Below are 22,270 nucleotides of genomic sequence, written 5' to 3'. Positions count from 1 at the left end.
AGACACTGTAACGGAATCTGCTGCACTATATAAGACACTGTAACGAAATCTGCTGTGCTATATAAGACGCTGTAACGGAATCTGCTGCGCTATATAAGACGCTGTAACGGAATCTGTCGCGCTATAAAAGACACTGTAACGGAATCTGACACGCTATATAAGAAACTGTAATGGAATCCGCTGCGCTATATAAGACGCTGTAACGAAATCTGCTGCGCTATATAAGACACTGTAAAGGAATCTGCTGCGCTATATAAGACACTATAACGGAATCTGCTGCGCTATATAAGACACTATAACGGAATCTGCTGCGCTATATAAGACAATTTAACAGAATTTGCTGCGCTATATAAGACGCTGTAACAGAATCTGCTGCGCTATATAAGACACTAAAACGGAATCTGCTGCGCTATATAAGACGCTGTAACGGAATCTGCTGCGCTATATAAGACACTGTAACGGAATCTGCTGCGCTATATAAGACACTGTAACAGAATCTGCTGCGCTATATAAGACACTGTAACGGAATCTGCTGCTATATATAAGGCACTGTAACGGAACCTGCTGTGCTATATAAGACGCTGTAACGGAATCTGCTGCGCTATATAAGACACTGTAACGGAATCTGCTGCGCTATATAAGACACTGTAACGGAATCTGCTGCACTATATAAGACACTGTAACGGAATCTGACACGCTATATAAGAAACTGTAATGGAATCAGCTGCGCTATATAAGACACTGTAACGGAATCTGCTGTGCTATATAAGACACTGTAACGGAATCTGCTGCCCTATATAAGACGCTGTAACGGAATCTGCCGCGCTATATAAGACACTGTAACGGAATCTGACACGCTATATAAGAAACTGTAATGGAATCAGCTGCGCTATATAAGACGCTGTAACGGAATCTGCTGCGCTATATAAGACACTGTAAAGGAATCTGCTGCGCTATATAAGACACTATAACGGAATCTGCTGCGCTATATAAGACAATTTAACAGAATCTGCTGCGCTATATAAGACGCTGTAACGGAATCTGCTGCGCTATATAAGACACTGTAACGGAATCTGCTGCGCTATATAAGGCGCTGTAACGGAATCTGCTGCACTATATAAGACACTGTAACGGAATCTGCTGCGCTATATTAGACATTGTAACGGAATCTGCTGCGCTATATAAGACACTGTAACGGAATCTGCTGCGCTATATAAGACACTGTAACGGAATCTGCTGCGCTATATAAGACGCTGTAACGGAATCTGCTGCAGTATGTAAGACGCTGTAATGGAACCTGCTGCGCTATATAAGAACCTGTAAATAAATAAATCATTATCTCCTGATTAGTCATATATTGGGTGTTGACGGTAAGCCTGGGCCCAGAGGATGTATGAAGGCATCCAATCAAACCCTCTCATGGAACCCTGTATATAAGACTCAAACAACGGACGAGCCCCCAACATTCCATTACGGTTTACTGATTGGTGCTCAAGGCCTGATTCAGACCTGTTAGCAATGCTACAATTTTTGCAGGTGGACAAAACCATGCTGCACTGCAGATGGGGCAGATGTAACGGGTGCAGAGAGAGAGAGAGTTAGATTTGGGTGGGGTGTGTTCAAACTGAAATCTAAATAGCAATGTAAGAATAAAGCAGCCAGTATTTACCCTGCACAGAAACAAAATAACTCACATGTAACTCTCTCTGCACATGATACATCTGCCCCACCTGCAGTGCAGCATGCTATTGTCCATCTGCAAAAATTGCAGCCATGCTAACCAGTCTGAATTAAGGCCCTGATTCTGGTTGATTCCCTAAGCAGCGATATTTCGCTGCTTAGCGGGGATTCAGCATGAAAAGCCGGTGGTCGGGATCCCGGCATTCAAAATCCCGACGCCGGAATCCCGACAAGGGGGGGACGTGGATGGCCCCCCCTTGCGGGCTCGCTGCGCTCGCCACGCAGCGGGCCCGGTGCCTCGCTGCGCTCGGCACACTAATTTATTCTCCCTCCGAGGGTGTCGTGGACACCCACGGGGGGAGAAAGTGTCGGGATTCCGGCGTCGGGATTTTGAACGCCGGGATCCCGACCGCCAGGATTTAAACTGCATCCTCTTAGCGGGCCATGTAATACTGCCCGCAGGCCATGTGTATGCACACCCCCCACTGCCCCTAGAAAATATATGCGCCACATTCAATGATCGTCGACCATCGAATGGTTTCCACAGTGCTTGAAGATCTAAGACCGTCTCTGCTGCCTGGAAGGCCGGTACCTGCACTCGTTCGCATGAGGAACTACCATCCCCCCGCCCATGAGTGCCACGGAGACTGTGCAAGTGAAAGGCTAGCCATGAAGCCAGTGAATATTTGAGTATACAAAAGATACACAGCAGCTATTCCTCGCAGGCATACAGGACAACTTACCCCTGCAAGTGGTGGACATGAATAAGCAGCGGCCATTTGTGTTTTAATCTTTCATTTTCTGCTCTTTATCTTTATTTACTACATTTTAATATTTCACCATTTTTCATTAAACATCATTAAAAGTTATATTTTATTGATCATTATTTGACTTTCAGTGCACTCACATAAATACTTCCCTTTCCTTGTTGTGAAATCTGTCTATAACTGAGTATTGGGTGGCACCTCCCTTACCGAATAAATGAATGAATGGGATATCTTCCCTGCAGTACATTTATTGAAGTAGAGATAGGAAAATATTTTGTACAAAAACTAAAGACTGGTGCGGGTATTGTCTATGTGTATGTAAAGGGGTCATACACACGGAGCAAATTTGTGCTATTTTCTAAGCAATCTGACTAGATTGCTTAGAAAGTAAGCACAGATCTCTCCGTGTGTATGCTCCAAGAAATTAAATATCTCTTGCTAAGTCAGTGCATGCAGTCAAAATCTAGTCAGATTGCTTAGCAAATGACTGCAAATCTCTCTGTGTGTACAGAATGAGAGATACTGATCGCAATATCTCATTCTGAACCACTGCCCGGCCTTTTTTTGCTTAAGCAAAATTGCTTAGCACAAATCTCTGCGTGTGTATGTGCTCTCCATGGGAGATCTTGACATTAGCAAAATTGCTTAGCACAGATCTCTACGTGTGTATGCCCCTTAAGTCTCCAAGGGTGCCCGCATAGAAGCCTTGCACATGTGCATAAGGGGGGTAAATTCGCTGACCAGAATGACCTCCATAAACAGATGCATGACAGATGTGCTGCATGGAATTTCTGTCCTTTTCCTTGTGAGGTCAACAAATTTCCCATTACGCACATGAGGCATGTGCCTAGAGGTGGCACCTGTTTGAGGGCAGCACTTAGATGCTTGTATTGGTACGGTCAGCCAGCAACGTAACCAGAAATTGCTAAATATTTTCAGTGTACTGTATCATATTTCGCCTTGAATGGGATGTAAATGGTTAGGACATCCACATACTTTAAGCTGTCATACGTAGTAAACATGTATACTGTACATGTTTGTGGCTTTTTATTATTCTACTAAATTGGCAAACTCTGTTGAGGGCTTATAACTGGTGAAAATAATACACTTGAGTAAGGGGGGGGGGGGGGCATTGCTGTTGTGCCTAGGGGCGTTATCACTTGTAAATTTGCCCCTGGGGAATCCCAGGATATATTGCGGATACCCGCTGTTGTGCCCATTGCAGTGACGGGCACCTATCTCTGCCCTATTCCTGGGTGTGTGTTTTTGAAACATTCTGTTGATACATCATCTTTTATTGCCACTGTCAGGGGCGCAAACACCTAATGATATTGTACTAGTAAGCAAATAAAAAACCTAGCCTGCTACCTTGTGATTGCCTCTGTGTTTGTGCATGTGTGAGAGAGAAAGAGATGTAGTTTCTCTCGCTGCCAACAGATGGCATTGTGTCGGAGACTCACAAACGGACACTAGACATAGAGGATTTATCCTATTATTATTATTGTCTGATTGTACTGTGAGCTCTGCTTGTCTGATAAGGGGAACCTGTGGGTATAAATCATCGATGGTTTATGGCCGATATCAAATACTTTTGCCAACGATGGGGGAGAACCAGACGGTGTGCCTCCATCGAGGGCGCAGCAAAACCAATGTTTTTTTTTTCTCAAGATGCAAGAACATGGAGCATAGCTCTGCCACCGACAACCCTGTAACCCCGCCCCATGTTCTGATTGGCCATCAGGCCAGTCAGACAAAGAAAATGGATGACCATCGATAGGAAAAACTTTTGATGCTCATCCATCACATAGTTTGTTACTATCAATGGCTGGTATTGCCATCGATGGCCATCCCTACCTGAGGGTCTTGGTACCCTGCAGAGAATGGGGGTGGAATACAATATAGGGGTGTTCCTGGTTCTAGGGCACTTAGGCTGAATCTGGGGCGGCCTGTGTATGGTCAGATTACTCTGTCAGCTCTGCAGGTCTCACACATGTCCCTGTGGTCTCCCCAGGTCCCCGGATCTCAGGGACAGCACACGTGGCGTCTGGTGGTCAGTGTTCTAGTACCTACCTATGTACTAATGTGTTACATCCTGTCACTGACTCCTCTCTCATTGCAGGCACTCTGGGGGCTCAGGGGAAGTTCGCCTACAAGCTGATGAACGATCTTTTTGCCAACTACTCCAACGCTCTGCGGCCAGTGGAAGACATGGACAAAGCAATGAATGTGACGCTGCAGATCACCCTGTCACAGATTATCGACATGGTATTCTCACCGCGCTGCAGAACCCATTAGTCTGCCCATCATGTGTCCTGTGGTTTGTGATCTTATGCCAGTAACTGCTGGGCACCGCTGTGTGACCTGTCTGCCAGCCTTACCCCTGCCCCAGTGCTGCTTTCAGGGGAGATGGGAGGTGACCAGGTGGTGATCTCTTACCTGTCGCTACTGCACATGGCAGCTAGGGACAGATTCCAGTAGAAGGGTGGGTGGGGCTTGGCGCTGTAGAAGCACTGGGCACATCGCTGGTTTATGTGGCACACACTCCCTTACACTGTGACCATGTGTCCCATTTATGACCAATGATTAAAGGTGTATTTGTAGAAGGTATTATACCATCCTCCAAAGTCCCCGTGTCCCCTTGTTGCAGTAAATTAACATAATACTAATTGGAACTGCATTTCCATTTGGGGTAACTCTGGGGTACAAATAATAATGAGTCCTTAAGTCGCACTTTATCTTCTTACAGTAGGTCCAAAGCTTTCGGGTTTCTGTTCACCTCAAAAAACAAGAAGAAAAGTAACATTTCAACCTACACAAGGTCTTCCTCAGGGTGTAAGTAAGACCAAGGTCTTCCTCAGGGTGTAAGACCTTTTATAGGTTGAAACGTGTAGGTGTTTGGTGGAGAATCCTGTTACCTTGTCATTTGGTCGCCCCCCACCACCACCCACCCGGCGGGGGGACACACACACCAAATGACTGCCTTGGCTTGGGGACAGGCAGCAGGGGTCCGGGGACTGGAGTAGGTTAACTCCGGCTCCTAGCGCTGCCGGGCGGTGGGCGGGAAGCAGATTTTCAAAAGACTTGCCGGACGCTGATTGGCTGAATTCATTCCCAGGACTGATTGACTGAGTCCCAGGACTGCACACTAGCGCCCCCTCCAGCGCCCGGTGCGCGTGACCCCCCAGCCCCCCCATAGTTACGGCCCTGCCTTGTTGGTGATTGGTGAGGAGGAGGATTGATATCCAGTGACCTGTTTGGTGTACATGCTTCATAACAGGCCTGGATAAGGTCTGTAGATGGTACGGTTAATATATGGTATCCATTAGCTGCCATGTACTAAACATTTAATATAATACTGCACCAGGAGTTTTTCTTCTTGTTTTTTTGAGGTGAACGGAAACCCAAAATCTTTGGACATACAGTAAGAAGACAAACTGTGACTTAAGGACACATTATCCTTTGTACCCCAGAGTTATCCCAATTGGCAGCGCAGTTCCAGTTTCTTTGTATATGTTATATTCAGGCAGGTGGTGATACTTCAAGAACATAGCTGCTTCCATTGATGCGCAAAGACCACCAACCTTGTTGTTTCATTATCATAATGGGATGCAGTCAGAATCCCGACAGTCAAAATCCCGACGGTCAAAATACAGACAACCATTGACCTACGGTCAAAATCCTGACAAGGTCAAAATCCCGACAACGTCAAAATACCGACATGGTCAAAATACCGACATTTAAAATCCCGACAAGGTCAAAATACTGGGATGCCTCCAACTGTGTATAACCAGAAAGTTCCCAATGTCCGGATGATTGAGGCGGCCACCTTGTAGCTTGCATATTACCTGCTGGAAGAGTCCACTAGGGAATAATGAGCATAAAAACATGTTCTTTAGCCATAGACGCGTTTCACCTGTTTGAAAAGTCTTCAGGTTGATGAAACGCGCCTGTCATAACATTTTCTGTCTATATACTATTTCGTTGTGGCACCTTGATGAACATGTATAGAGCCCCCTTTATTTATCTTGGTGTCAGATATCTAGTGTTGGGTGAAACGCGCATCTGCTTGTGTCATCCTGTAGCTAATAGACTGTGCCGGTGTTAAGGATGCATTACAGTATTATAGAATCAGCTCAATTTAATAGAAGTCTAGGGGATTAATTTAAATAAATTGTCCGTAGTGTAATTATGGCTACGTTTACTGAGCATTGGGCACCTTTGTCAATGGTTTTTTCATTCCATTTTATATACAGAATGTGATTTTATTCATTACATTTTAATTATGGTTCTTCAACACTCGTCAGTATTCTGAAAATGTCATTGAATCCTTCACTGTGACCATGATATTGGCTACCACGTATTATCCCAAGCTAGTGCACTGCGTTGGGACAGGGAGGTAAGTTGGTGGTAGGGCCTTCAGATGTTCTCCTAGAGCGAGGTAGGTGGTTGTAAGTAGCACTGTGATCACTGCTTCATCTTCTCCCCCTTGTGGTCTCTCCTAGGACGAGCGCAATCAGATCCTGATGGCATATCTGTGGATCCGACAGGTTTGGTTTGATGCCTACCTGCGCTGGAATAAGGACGATTATGATGGTCTCGATACCATCCGCATACCTAGCAGTTATGTATGGAGACCTGATATAGTCCTATATAACAAGTAGGTCGGATGGATGTTGAGAGCCATCAGTCTGATTCTTGTCACTTTTCCAGCCGGGGTCCAGGCAGAGACTTCTCCTACGTCACCATTATGATGGAAGGGCCATATCTGGTTGCCACCTTCTGCCGCCAATGCGAAGGATCTAATTGTGTTATATAACCGCACTCTGATACTGGGAGAATTACTGGGTATCAGAACCAGGTCATCTTCATGGCAGTCATAGTGGTTCTGCGTATCAAGGTCAACTGTGGTGACCATCACCCTCATCTCCGGCCTGTTGTCCTCTCCTGGCGGATTGCTTGACAGCATGTTCATATTTGGAGCATGCACCATGATTGATCCACAGATCCCATTACCCGGCTTTGGAGTCTGTAGTTCCATTATGACTGCCCACCTAAATGTGAGTGTGAGGTCTTGGAGTCCACCAGGGCGATGGAGATTAACACAGGAAGCAAAGGACGGTGAACATATACTACATGCCCTGTATGTATCCTTAACTATTCAATACTCATCTTATTGCAAGGAAATACGTTAGACTGAGAAGAGGAATTGTTCTCAGGTGTGAGTTCAGAAAGCAGATCATATTAGGATCACTGAGATGACCGCAGACCCACCTGTGTTCAAGCAGGGTCGCTCCTGGAGTTGTGTTGAGAGTGACACTACAAAAACCCAACGACCAACTTGTGCATATGCAGATACTGTTATAGAGGCAGGTAAACAAGTTCAGCACCTGGAGTCTAGACAGTCTGACCATTACGTTTGGTTAATAATATTAACTCAGACATACTGTATGATGCTATTTATAGATAACATACGGCTAAGAGACAGCATGTAGCGATTTACCATTTCACTCTGAGAAAATAACATAGGAAGGCAGTTAGTCGGGTAGAATAGGATAGATTGGGTAGTTGGGTAATTGGGTATTATAGCCTGGGTTAGTCAGGGGTTAGTCAGGGTAATTGGGTATTATAGCCTGGGTTAATCAGGGGTTAGTAAGGGTAATTGGGTATTATAGCCTGGGTTAGTCAGGGTAATTGGGTATTATAGCCTGGGTTAGTCAGGGTAATTGGGTATTATAGCCTGGGTTAGTCAGGGTAATTGGGTATTATAGCCTGGGTTATTCAGGGGTTAGTCAGGGTAATTGGGTATTATAGCCTGGGTTATTCAGGGGTTAGTCAGGGTAATTGGGTATTATAGCCTGGGTTAATCAGGGGTTAGTCAGGGTAATTGGGTATTATCGCTTGGGTTAATCAGGGGTTAGTCAGGGTAATTGGTATGTTAGAAGGGGTTAGTCAGGTACAATGTGAGGAAGTGCTGAATGGTTTGGAGACTGCAGGAAAGCCGTATTGTACAAGGGTGAGAGGGCATGGAGTGGGTGCCCTTAGGAATGCCCATGTAACCAGTAACGTGAGCAGGTAATGAGCGTGGGTGGGAGACGCAGATCTCGGGGGTGTCTGGACTGAGTGGAGAAATAGTTAATTTTCTGACTTTAGAACAGCAGAAATCTCTAGGAGACATAGTGTACGTGGGCTCCTCTCACCCCCATGTGCTGCCAACCTCGGTGGGAAGGTGTAACACAATCTCAGGTACAGCTGCCGTGTGTGTGCGGCTCATGTTCTCCAGCTGAGGTGACTTTCAGAGCCCTGGGACCGAATTACAACTTTGCATTTCTATCTGACAGCACAGCTTGTGGCCACACGTTCCCTGCATGGCCCTGGGCACACTCCCCTACCAGGGCTGCGGGCACAGCGGGCAAGCTCAGCATGTTACTAATGCTCATTCAATCAGATGGATATAAATACAAGCACACTCGGCAATAGGGACTTCTGAGGGATATTGGGGGCTTCTGAGGGATATTGGGGGCTTCTGTGTGATATTGGGGGATTCTGAGGGATATTGGGGGCTTCTGAGGGATATTGGGGACTTCTGAGCGATATTGGGGACTTCTGAGGCATATTGGGGGCTTCTGTGTGATATTGGGGACTTCTGAGGGATATTGGGGGCTTCTGAGCGATATTGGGGACTTCTGAGGGATATTGGGGGCTTCCGAGCGATATTGTTCATTATATCATCTAGTTTGGACTCTGAATATAGTTAACGATACGCACTCCCGAGAGTCGTTAGCGATTAGTGATACCTCTGAAAATGGGCAATTTCATAAAGAAAACAAAATATAACTCTGCAGCTCAGTATATTCACCCCCTTGTGCATGACACAGATTATTTGACTTGCCTCTGTAGTTTATGTCACCCCCTTGTGCACGTCACAGATTATATTACTTATCTCTGTAGTTTATATGTCACCCCCTTGTGCACGTCACAGATTATATTACTTAGCTCTGTAGTTTATATGTCACCCCCTTGTGCATGTCACAGATTATATTACTTAGCTCTGTAGTTTATATGTCACCCCTTGTGCACGTCACAGATTATATTACTTACCTCTGTAGTTTATATATCACCCCCTTGTGCACGTCACAGATTATTTTGCTTAGCTCTGTCGTTTATATGTCACCCCCTTGTGCACGTCACAGATTATATTACTTATCTCTGTAGTTTATATGTCACCCCCTTGTGCACCTCACAGATTATATTACTTACCTCTGTAGTTTATATGTCACCCCCTTGTGCACGTCACAGATTATATTACTTATCTCTGTAGTTTATATGTCATCCCCTTGTGCACGTCACAGATTATATTACTTACCTCTGTAGTTTATATGTCCCCCCTTGTGCACGTCACAGATTATATTACTTATCTCTGTAGTTTATATGTCACCAGTTTGTGCACATCCCAGATTATATTACTTATCTCTGTACTTTATATGTCCTCCCTTGTGCACGTTGCAGATTATTTTACTTGCCTCTGAAGTTTATATGTCACCCAATTGTGCACCTCACAGATTATATTACTTATCTCTGTAGTTTATATGTCACCCCTTGTGCACCTCACAGATTATATTTTTTTACTCTGTAGTTTATATGCCCCCCCTGTGCACGTTGCAGATTATTTTACTTTTCTCTTTAGTTTATATGTCCCCCCCCTTGTGCACATCACAGATTATATTACTTCTCTCTGTAGTTCAGGGACGTGCGATGAGGTAAATGGCTAAGGAGTCCCTGGCAAGCACCAGAGCCAGATATGCACACAATATATGAGCCATGGGCTACATGCCGGCATTATACACATGTGCAGCAGAATACACTGCTGGAGATTCGCTGAGTTTTGATAAGAGATGCACAGAAAAGATAGCCAGGTGAGGCACTGCAGGTGAGGCACTGCAGGTGAGGCACTGCCTCACCTGACAAAGACGTTTTACTCCACAGTTTTGACTATAAAAATTATTAAAATAAAAATAAGATTTTTAATATATCATTTGTATTTTTGACATACTTTATAAATTCAAAACTCCGGCATATACGTGAGTTTGGCAGGAAAGGCTGTGCCTCACCTGCCTCACCCCACCGCATGCCACTGCTGTAGTTTATATGTCCCCCCTCCTTGTGCACATTGCAGATTATTTTACTTCCCTCTGAAGTTTATATGTCACCCCTTGTGCACGTCACAGATTATTTTACTTACCTCTGTAGTTTATATGTCACCCCTTGTGCACGTCACAGATTATTTTACTTACCTCTGTAGTTTATATGTCACCCCTTGTGCACGTCACAGATTATATTACTTACCTCTGTAGTTTATATGTCACCCCTTGCGCACGTCACAGATTATTTTATTTACCACTGCAGTTTTTATGTCACCCCTTGTGCACGTCACAGATTATTTTACCTCTGTAGTTTATATGTCACCCCTTGTGCATGTCACAGATTATTTTACCTCTGTAGTTTATATGTCACCCCTTGTGCATGTCACAGATTATTTTACCTCTGCAGTTTTTATGTCACCCCTTGTGCATGTCACAGATTATTTTACCTCTGTAGTTTATATGTCACCCCTTGTGCATGTCACAGATTATTTTACCTCTGCAGTTTTTATGTCACCCCTTGAGCACGTCACAGATTATTTTCCTTACCACTGCAGTTTATATGTCACCCCTTGTGCACGTCACAGATTATTTTATTTACCTCTGCAGTTTTTATGTCACCCCTTGTGCACGTCACAGATTATTTTACCTCTGTAGTTTATACATCCTATCTGATTACACAGAGAATATTGATGGTCCCGTAATACAGGTCAGACGCAGGTATTGCCACATTACTGGGAGTGACATAAAGGCCTCTAGCCACCATAGCTGGTGTAGATACATGAAGGCCGGTCCTCTTCTCTGGGAATAAGAAATATAATGATGTTGGAATTAATTATTATTCAGTGATAATGAGGATTTTGTATTGGCGAGAATCTGCAATATAAAATCATTCATGTAAGTTATAGGATGATTTACTTCTAGTAACATATCGCCGGCGCCGCTGAGTCAACTAGACGCCATTATTTCATACTCTTACGGAATTAGACCGCCATCATTATCAGCGTGCACTTTCACCATCCGCTACCTGGGGCAGGAGATAGAGATCAGATGGATCTCTCCGTATGTACATCCCATCATTTCCAACAATTCCGCCTACACGCCCACAACACGCCCTCGCCCAATTTAGGAATACCCCAATTACACACGTCAGCTGCAATTGTGCAAACGCCGGTGCTTGCTCGCGGTTGTGTGCGTTTGGCTGCGCATTTAGACCAAACTGACACCTCTGCCTTAGAGGGGTAAATATACTAAGCTGGGAGTTCTATTATTTTCTAGAAGGTGCTAAATAAGAAGTACAGTATATCTGATTGGTTGCCATCTTGGTAAATGTACCCCATAGCATTACAGATATAGAGGACAGTGTCACTGCCCCACCAGCGCCACCCAGTGCTGCAATTCCATGCTCTGTACTGCAGTGGGCAGCAGTGACTCTGAGTTACTGCACATTGTGTAAGAGTTTAGTATTCACATGTGGCCGTTTTCGGGAGTTTTTTATTCATTTTTTGCTGATGCAATTTCTCTTTTGTTTTTTAAAGTCGAAACTGCATGGGCAATAAATGATGAAAACGTCCGCAATTTTGCCAAAAACATGTGACTCGGTGAGTATTTCACCAGTCCACATGTTTTTCGACCGTTCTGGCTTTTTTGACTAGTCAAAAAAATTGTCACTTTTGATTAAATAGGTCGAATCTAAAGTCGGCCTTAGATGGCAAAAAGTGTTGGGTTTTTGACTAGTTGAAAAAATGGCACTTATCAAATACCCCTGTAAATTGTTTTGATTTTTTTAAAAACAAACAAAAAAACACAGATAAAACCATTGTTTTCCAGTAATTTCCAGTAAATTTTGCTCACAATATTGCTTCATTAATACTGGCCATAGGCTGCAGCGAGCTGGCTGGTTACTAAGCAACAGAGCAGCAGCACAAACACAGGGCAGTAAAAAAGAACAGAGCTCGTCTATTAAACATTGAGGAAAAACAGTGACAGGGCAGCAGTTAAATTATAAGTATGACCTTTTTTCATTATACACTAATAATGTAAAATCCTAGTAGAAAAAAAAATATATATATTGCCAATGCATTATTTCAAATAGCAAATCACAGGCCTCAGACCAGCACGGGTGAGTGCAGCCGCAGTAATGCCTAATAAAAAACAAGATCGTCAAACTTACTCCACAAACAAATCACAGGCCTCTGACCAGTACAGGTGAGTGCTGCCAGAGGAACATCTAGTAGAAAACTGGATTACAATCAAACTTACTGCAGCAAATCACAGGCAGGAGGCCAGTACGGTACAGAGTAGGTGAATAGGGTGTGAGAGACCTATGGTGTCGTATCTATTCTAGACCAATATTAATAATTAAAATATGAATATAAACCACCTGTCTAAAAACTATTTTTTAAAATATAAATTAATTAATTGTGGCCTTTAAAATGTGACGGTCTAATAGTGCTTATTACACATAAAAGTGCTAAAATACATATACAGTATATCTATATAAAAAACAATACATACTGTTTATTTATATTTGAGTGCTCCGTGTTTATGTGTAATAAGCACCATTAAACTGTTATGTTTTAAATGCCAAAATGAATTCATTAATCTTCTAAAAATGTGTTTTTAGACAGGTGGTTTATATTCATATTTAATGATTCATTTTGGTCTTCTCTATTGTATTGTATCTGATATATACTATAATATAGTAATATCTTCTGGATTCTCTATGTATGAGATGCCAAAGGTACGCGATACAGCCATTTCTGGGATATTTTTGCCAACTTGCACCTTAATCCTCGAAAACATCTTTAAAGATACTCTTTCTGAAATATCATTGGCCCTGGGGATATTGGAGATTTCAACCGGTCTCCCATATATTGTTCCCTTGATGATATCTGTACACTCGGAGAAATGCGTTGGGTTATATATATTTCATGTGCTCTGTTGTCCTTGACATCAAATAAAGCTCCAGGGCTGATGATGTGTACTATGAAGCTGTTACTAATTTAGAGGAGTGCAGTTTATTTATAACTAAAGCTGTTTTATACATATGACACATATGATGCTGAAGACACATGCCCGTATGCCCCTAAAAAGCCACCTTCTCTGTCCATGACACTCCTCCAACACGCATTAGTAAAATGTGTCAAGAGAGTTCGTTACCCAGTTACCACCCAGAAATGCCCAGTACATGAGCTAACACTCTGCACAAGTGTGACTCAATCCATTGGCTCTTGCAATCCCCATCTGTGTATTTATACAGGGTTCAAGATCTCTTTCTACAGCACATGTGCGGTACGGATGAATTGACGCCATCCATCCCCAGTTCCACTTGCATTCAACTCAGAATTAGCCTGTCAATGTGTGTTGTGTTTGCTTCCATGGTTTCCTTCTACCGCCGGGTGTAAGGAAATGTTGTCCACCTGGTGAAAGTCAATGTAAAGTTCCTATATATTTGATAATTGCATGTGGCTAATTGGTACACTTATATGCAGAATCTATTGTTGTGAGAATATTACACCAGAGGGGGAAAGTCTACAACTTTATTCCATAGATGATCCGCAAATGGTGATTTGAGAAGATTGAGGTCACCCTACTACTGTACTTGGCCAAGTTCTGGGCTGTTGTTCCTTTATAATATGCGACGGCTCTGGGATTTCAGCCTAGCTAGTCAGGGTTCTCATTCCAAGACCATACAAACCATGGACCAGGTGATCTCCTATGGTTTAATATCCCTTTATTGTAGACTGAAGTCTCAAGAATCAATGGTGGTACTTAGACTGTTATGTTTCCTCCACATCTCGCTCTTGATTCCATGTTTTAGAACATTATACGTTTTCTCTTCTTCTTTCCAGTGCTGACGACCAGTTTACAGGCTCCATGGAGACCAACGTCGTGATCAGATATGACGGGCAGATCATGTGGGACTCTCCGGCCATTACTAAAAGCTCCTGCAAAGTAGATGTCTCTTTCTTCCCATTTGATGCTCAGCAATGTCGCTTGACCTTTGGTTCGTGGACATATAATGGCAATCAAATTGACATCCTGAACCACCTAGACACCGGTGATCTGACGGACTTTGTGGAGAATGTGGAATGGGAGGTGCTTGGGATGCCGGCCAAGAAAAACGTTATAACCTACGGGTGCTGCTCTGAACCCTACCCTGATGTAACCTACACATTAATGCTGAAGAGGAGGGCCTCCTTCTACATCTTCAATCTTCTCCTTCCCTGTGTGATGATCTCTTTCCTGGCACCTCTAGGATTCTACCTTCCAGCAGACTCTGGGGAGAAGGTGTCTCTGGGCGTAACTGTCCTCTTGGCTCTCACTGTGTTTCAGCTGCTGGTGGCAGAGAGCATGCCACCATCAGAAAATGTGCCACTTATCGGTAAGTAGAAGATATCACACCTGTAACCAGACTAGTATCTATAGCAGGAATTCACAGATAGTTACCAAGGGGTAAAATACGCAATAGAGACTAATGCCAGGGCACTACCAGACATAGCGGTGCTGCAAACGGACAGCCGGAACTGCCTTGGAGTGGCATCAAAATACATAAAATACATATTGGGACCAATTCATTATACACAGCCTAGCGAATCAGACCCATTGTTACATATAACTGTGGCCACTTGTAAACACTAGCATTAACAATTCCACACATGCTGTATAAAAGGTAGAGCTATATAATAAGATATGTATTTATTTACAGTTTCTTATATAGCGCAGCAGATTCCGTTACAGCGTCTTATATAGCGCAGCAGATTCCGTTACAGCGTCTTATATAGCGCAGCAGATTCCGTTACAGCGTCTTATATAGCGCAGCAGATTCCGTTACAGTTTCTTATATAGCGCAGCAGATTCCGTTACAGTGTCTTATATAGCACAGCAGATTCCGTTACAGTGTCTTATATAGCGCAGCAGATTCCGTTACAGCGTCTTATATAGCGCAGCAGATTCCGTTACAGCATCTTATATAGCGCAGCAGATTCTGTTACAGCGTTTTATATAGCGCAGCAGATTCCGTTACAGCGTCTTATATAGCGCAGCAGATTCCGTTACAGTGTCTTATATAGCGCAGCAGATTCTGTTACAGTGTCTTATATAGCGCAGCAGATTCCGTTACAGCGTCTTATATAGCGCAGCAGATTCCGTTACAGCGTCTTATATAGCGCAGCAGATTCCGTTACAGTGTCTTATATAGCGCAGCAGATTCCGTTACAGTGTCTTATATAGCACAGCAGATTCCGTTACAGTGTCTTATATAGTGCAGCAGATTCCGTTACAGCGTCTTATATAGCGCAGCAGATTCCGTTACAGCGTCTTATATAGCGCAGCAGATTCTGTTACAGCGTTTTATATAGCGCAGCAGATTCCGTTACAGCGTCTTATATAGCGCAGCAGATTCCGTTACAGTGTCTTATATAGCGCAGCAGATTCTGTTACAGTGTCTTATATAGCGCAGCAGATTCCGTTACAGCGTCTTATATAGCGCAGCAGATTCCGTTACAGCGTCTTATATAGCGCAGCAGATTCCGTTACAGCGTCTTATATAGCGCAGCAGATTCCGTTACAGCGTCTTATATAGCGCAGCAGATTCCGTTACAGCGTCTTATATAGCGCAGCAGATTCCGTTACAGTGTCTTATATAGCGCAGCAGATTCTGTTACAGCATATTATATAGCAGCAGATTCCGTTACAGTGTCTTATATAGCGCAGCAGATTCTGTTACCACATATTATATAGCAGCAGATTCCGTTACAGTGTCTTATATAGCGCAGCAGATTCTGTTACCACATATTATATAGCAGCAGATTCCGTTACAGCGTCTTATATAGCGCAGCAGATTCCGTTGCGCTTTACAATTGGAAACAACAGTGATTTAACAAACTGGGTAGATACAAACCGACATGGAGGTAGGAGGGCCCTGCTCGCAAGCTTAAAATCTATAGGGATAATAGGAGGGATATATAAGGATAGAATTCCATAGCATGGCAGTCCCACCAGATTACTAGGTGGTCCTGGTGGGAGGCAAGTAGATATGAATGCTACTGGAGGTTGTGTGGGGGTCCTGAATATGATAGGCTTGCCTGAAGAGGTGAGTTTTCAGGGAACGCTTGAAAGTTTGGAGGCTAGAGGAGAGTGTTAGTGTGCGTGGAAGGACATTCCATAGGGTGGGTGCTGCTTAACAAAAATCCCGCAAGTGTAAGTGGGAGCAAGTAATGAGTGTGGATAAAAAATATTCTCATGAAAGATGCAAAATGTAATGCAAGTAAGATAAAGCCGGTATTATGCTGTTATGTATAATTGCCCAATGCTAGTAGATATAATATACAGAAAGCATATCAGTGACTAGCATACATTACTGAAAGTATCCTAATGACTGCCTTACAATATAAAGACATTTCCAGTGACTATTATACAATAGAGAGCATTCTAGTGGCCATCATACAATACAGAGAGCATCCCAGTGACTATCATTCAATACAGAAACTATCCTAGTGACTGCCTTATATTATATAGAAATGTCTACTAACTATCATATAATAGAGAGCATCCTAGTGGCCATCATACAATACAGAAAATATCCTGGTGACTGCCTTATATTATCTAGAAATGTTTACTGACTACCATGCAATATAGAGCATCCTAGTGGCCATCATACAATACAGAAAGCATCCCAGTGACTATCATACAATAGAGAGCATTCTAGTGACTATCATACAATACAGAGAAAATCCTAGTGGCCATCATACAATACAGAAAGTATCCTAGTGACTGCATTACATTATGTAGAAATGTCTACTATCATCCAATAGAGAGCATCCTAGTGGCCATCATACAATACAGAAAACATCCCAGTGACTATCATACAATACAGAAAGTATCCTAGTGACTGCATTACATTATGTAGGAATGTCTACTATCATCCAATAGAGAGCATCCTAGTGGCCATCATACAATACAGAGAACATCCCAGTGACTATCATACAATACAGAAAGTATCCTAGTGACCGCCTTATATTATATAGAAATGTCTACTGACTACCATACAATAGAGAGCATCCTAGTGGCCATCATACAATACAGAGAACATCCCAGTGACTATCATACAATACAGAAAGTATCCTAGTGACTGCATTACATTATGTAGGAATGTCTACTATCATCCAATAGAGAGCACCTCAGTGTCCATCATAGGATCAGGGAGAGAGGAGGTAGCCAGTACCTAAGCCCTTATGATATGCAGCTTCTCTCACTAAGCACAGTAATTACTATGAGGATGCCATGCTAGATGTCCTCACCCCATTCTCACCTAAAACCAGTCACCAGGAGTTAAGGTGCCAAGCTGGCTACTTATAAACTGAGCTGTGTAGCCACGATTCAGTTATCAGGCAACTAAGATATAGTATAATATGTGGTTTTGGGGGTCGTGAAGTAGTTTTGGGAGATGAAATGTAATGTTGGGAGACGCAATATCATTTTGGGATGTGTAATGTATTTTTGGGATGTGTGATGCAATGTTATGAGATGTCATGCAATGAGGAGGTGGGCTTAAAGAGGTCATGCAGAGGTGGGGGAACTCATTTTGTCTATGCCACCTAATTACCCCCCATTAGGCAGAGACAGGGCCAGTGGTAGGGTTTTTGGCATCCCCCTGCAAACTAGAATGCTTTTTATGTGAGAATTACTGTGCAGGGCCAATGTTCCCCCTCACTTTAACCCCTGAAAGTAATGTTGGGAGGTATTGTGCTACAGGGTATAGCTATGGCAAACAGAAATGATGCTACTGTGAAATATTATAGGAGGAGATATGTGGACTGGTCCATTGTAGTAGAGGGAAGGGGGTGCTTTTGGTACCTCGGACAAGTAAGAGATAACATAAGACATGATTTCTCTATATAGAGTACAACGTGAGGCTTGTGGACGTAATAGTCTACATTACCTACACACCAGTACAAAGCTTCAGGTTTGATCTAATTCATTCTTAAAATCTATATCTGTCACTTTGTTCTAGGAAAGTATTACATTGCCACCATGACAATGATCACGGCCTCCACAGCATTAACCATCTTCATCATGAATATTCATCACTGCGGCCCAGAGGCAAAACCAGTCCCACAGTGGGCAAAGAAGTTTATCTTGCAGTACATGTCCAGGATTTTCTTTGTCTATGAGGTGGGCGAGAGCTGTAGGAGGCCCAAAGCTGAGCCAGAGAAACCACCCAAAGTACAAGTCATGAATGGAGAAGCCAAACGGGAGGAACCCGCAGCCATAATTAAGAACTGTGGAGACAGTGGCCCGAAGGGTAAAGTGATGAGAGAAGACTCAGACTTTTGCCTTGAAGATGCTGTAAGCAATGGCCATGGTGTCTGGAAGGAGACTGGGACTTATGATAATGATGATCAAGGTGGGGGTGGGAAAGGAAGTGGGTACGCTGAGTGCGCCAAGGACCGTTGCCTGTGCCACAATCAGCGCTTGCTTAACAACATTGAATACATGGCCAACTGCTTCAGGGAGCAGAAGGCAGCACAGAAACGAACTGGGGAGTGGAAGAAGGTTGCCAAGGTGATGGACCGATTCTTCATGTGGGTGTTCTTCATCATGGTGTTTTTCATGAGCGTGCTCATCATGGGCAAAGCAATCTGATGGACATTGTCCTAACTTTAGGCCATCCACATGTTGCCAGGCATGGTGTCGTGGTGGAGATACCAGTTCCATTATCTCCTGCCAGGTTGTCTAACTCTATCCTGGAAGATTCACAGCAGCTTCACATGGTCGCCCAAAGCAGATTATTCATGTGATTCTATGTGACCATCAGGTGTACACAAGTACTCTGCCATTCTGAACGTCTCCCGAGACCAACGTACGTTTCGAGATCATCATGTGAAAACATAGTTTCATAGTCGCATCAGCAATAAATACCATGTCGTAGAACCGTATTCCGAGGCCGACGTACGTTTCGAGATCATCATGTAAAAACATAGTTTCATAGTCGCATCAGCAATAAATATCATGTCGTAGCCCCAACACTTCCCAAATGTTGGAGAATGTGCAGGTTATGTGTGTGTACAGTATATAGCAGTATTCCACCATTATTATCCAGTGTGCAGGAATATCTACAGGAGGCGAAACGTCTTTACAACCACCAAATACAGAAGCTTACATCATAACCTACGATGGAATGGGATCATTCGTCAGACTGCATTTAGGTCTACAAGCATTAGGTCTACACCATTAGGTCGACTTGCATTTAGGTCGACCTGACTGAAGGTCGACATGGGTTAGGTCGACAGGGTCATTAGGTCAACATGTGTTAGGTCGACAGGGTCATTAGGTCGACAGGTATAAGGTCGACAGGGTCATTAGGTCGACAGTGAAAAAGTCGACATGGTTTTATTTATTTTTTCCAAAATTTGTTTTTTTCAAGCGTCGACACAGTCAACATAGCACCGCGTCCCCTCGAATGGCTCGCTGCACTCGCCATACTTCGGGCACGGTGCCTCGGTACGCTCGGCACACTATTTTATTCTCCCACCACGCCCTAGTGGATGGTAGGGCATGAAATACCACCTGTCGGCACATGTCGACTCATAAAACAGTCAAATTACCCCATGTCGACCTTTTGCCTGTCGACCTTCCCCATGTCGACCTAATGACCCTGTCGACCTTATAAAAGTCGACCTAATGGCCCTGTCGACCTAATGACCCTGTCGACCTTCAGTCATGTTGACCTAAATGCATGTCGACCTAAATGTAGGTCGACCTTAATGTAGGTCGACCTAGTGGTGTAGACCTAATGCTTGTAGACCTAAATGCTGTAGACAATATGACCGTATCCCCCTACGACACCGGGGGCATAAGTCTATTCGGGATTATGACACTTATTTTCCAAATTGCAACCTGAGCTGAATTAATTTAGAAGCAAGTGACATCAGTATTTGCCATTTATATGTATGAAATTCTATATAATGCTGAGCTCAATAATATGTGTGAAATGACATCATTTCTGTAAGTAAGAAATACATTGGTAGATTCCTAAATAAGGGCGGGGTCAGTGATGTCACAGCAACTCAGATAACTGCAGAATCAGCTCAGTGGTGAGGTTGGTAAGGTCGAAGCTGTGTTTTCTGAGTGGGAAGATACAGGAATATATTGATTTTCAGTAGATCCGCAGAGCAATGACAGGGTAGCACTGAACACAGTATTTAATCTCATTGGTTTATATATAAAGTTTACAAATGTTGGCTTTAGTGGCCCAGTAAATAAATAATCCAAATGTAGATATATTTATCCAGCAGAGGTGAAATCGCGGGATCCATATATAAAGGTATACAGTGGTATAAACAGCGGTATATACAGTGGTGAAACGTTTGTAGTCATGTGCAGTATCTGTGAAGCGCTATATAAATGCCAAACGCAGACAATGATTGTACAGTACAGGAACCTTTTCTAGTTACACTGTATACACTATGGGCCTGATTCAGGTGCGAATTCGTCGCAGAGACCGATGTTTTAGATCTGTGCGAGTGTATTGGTGAATGCAGGCATTGGCCCACCTGCGGCCCCAGGGGAATGGCCAGCCTTTACATGGGGATGCCCATAAAAGGCGGGTGTTCTCCCCTGCCCCAGGCCACTCTCCGCCCCCTCCCTCCCCTGCCCCAGGCCGCTCTCCGCCCCCTCCCTCCCCTGCCCCAGGCCGCTCTCCGCCCCCTCCCTCCCCTGCCCCAGGCCGCTCTCTGCCCCCTCCCTCCCCTGCCCCAGGCCGCTATCCGCCCGCTCCCTCCCCTGCCCCAGGCCGCTCTCCGCCCCCTCCCTCCCCTGCCCCAGGCCGCTTTCCGCCCCATCCCTCCCCTGCCCCAGGCCGCTCTCTGCCCCCTCCCTCCCCTGCCCCAGGCCGCTCTCCGCCCCCTCCCTCCCCTGCCCCAGGCCGCTCTCTGCCCCCTCCCTCCCCTGCCCCAGGCCGCTATCCGCCCGCTCCCTCCCCTGCCCCAGGCCGCTCTCCGCCCCCTCCCTCCCCTGCCCCAGGCCGCTCTCCGCCCCCTCCCTCACCTGCCCCAGGCCGCTCTCCGCCCCATCCCTCCCCTGCCCCAGGCCGCTCTCTGCCCCCTCCCTCCCCTGCCCCAGGCCGCTCTCCGCCCGCTCCCTCCCCTGCCCCAGGCCGCTCTCCGCCCGCTCCCTCCCCTGCCCAGACGCATGCGCAGACCTGTAACATCGGTCCCTGGCCGGAACATGCTGGGGCCCGAGTCTTACTGAATCAGGCCCTATGTGCAGTAATAGGCATAGGGCTGCAGTGGCCCATATACACTGCAATGTGGTGTCGGCCGGGCCGGGGGATGACGCGGGGGGCGGGGCTCAGGTTGGAGCTATGTAAATGGGAATAAACATCTGTTATACAATGACGTCCGGCTCCTTCCTTAATGCATTCATTAATATTCCCAGCATGGCCGCTGACGGCTCGTCCTCGTCGTCATACAGTATACGCTAATTACCGACATGAGTGTGGACGGTCAGACGCTGCAGTTACTGGTGTGGCGGGAATTTGGTCTACAGGTCCACAACAGGTTGACAGTCAATAGGTTGACCACTATTGGTCGACAGACCATTAGTCGACACATGAAAAAAGTCAACATGGTTTTTCATAGAGCCGGGCCTGGTTGTAAAAAATCAGGGAATCATTTGTGG

At 44.6% G+C, this 22,270-nt stretch overlaps 1 protein-coding gene across 2 annotated transcripts in view; it reads left to right on the top strand.

Moving 5' to 3' along the window:
• LOC146058317 (neuronal acetylcholine receptor subunit alpha-10-like) overlaps positions 1–21,960 on the top strand; it is a 67,255-nt gene extending 45,295 nt beyond the window's left edge. The window contains exons 2-5 of one of the 2 annotated variants that reach the window (XM_083170575.1): positions 4,567–4,712; positions 6,950–7,104; positions 14,440–14,972; positions 18,603–21,960. In XM_083170575.1, coding sequence (XP_083026701.1) covers positions 4,567–4,712; positions 6,950–7,104; positions 14,440–14,972; positions 18,603–19,234 — 1,466 coding nt within the window. In that variant the 3' untranslated portion in view covers positions 19,235–21,960. Of the gene's footprint in view, positions 1–4,566; positions 4,713–6,949; positions 7,105–14,439; positions 14,973–18,602 lie in introns of those variants that run through there. The other variant, XM_083170576.1, reaches the window with a different exon arrangement.
• Positions 21,961–22,270: the final 310 nt, after the last annotated feature.

This window comes from Crinia signifera, chromosome 2 (genome assembly GCF_055691185.1).
Source record: "Crinia signifera chromosome 2, ASM5569118v1, whole genome shotgun sequence".
In the NCBI taxonomy this organism is placed as follows: Eukaryota; Metazoa; Chordata; class Amphibia; order Anura; family Myobatrachidae; genus Crinia; species Crinia signifera.
This window is presented reverse-complemented; position numbering and strand designations above follow the sequence as displayed.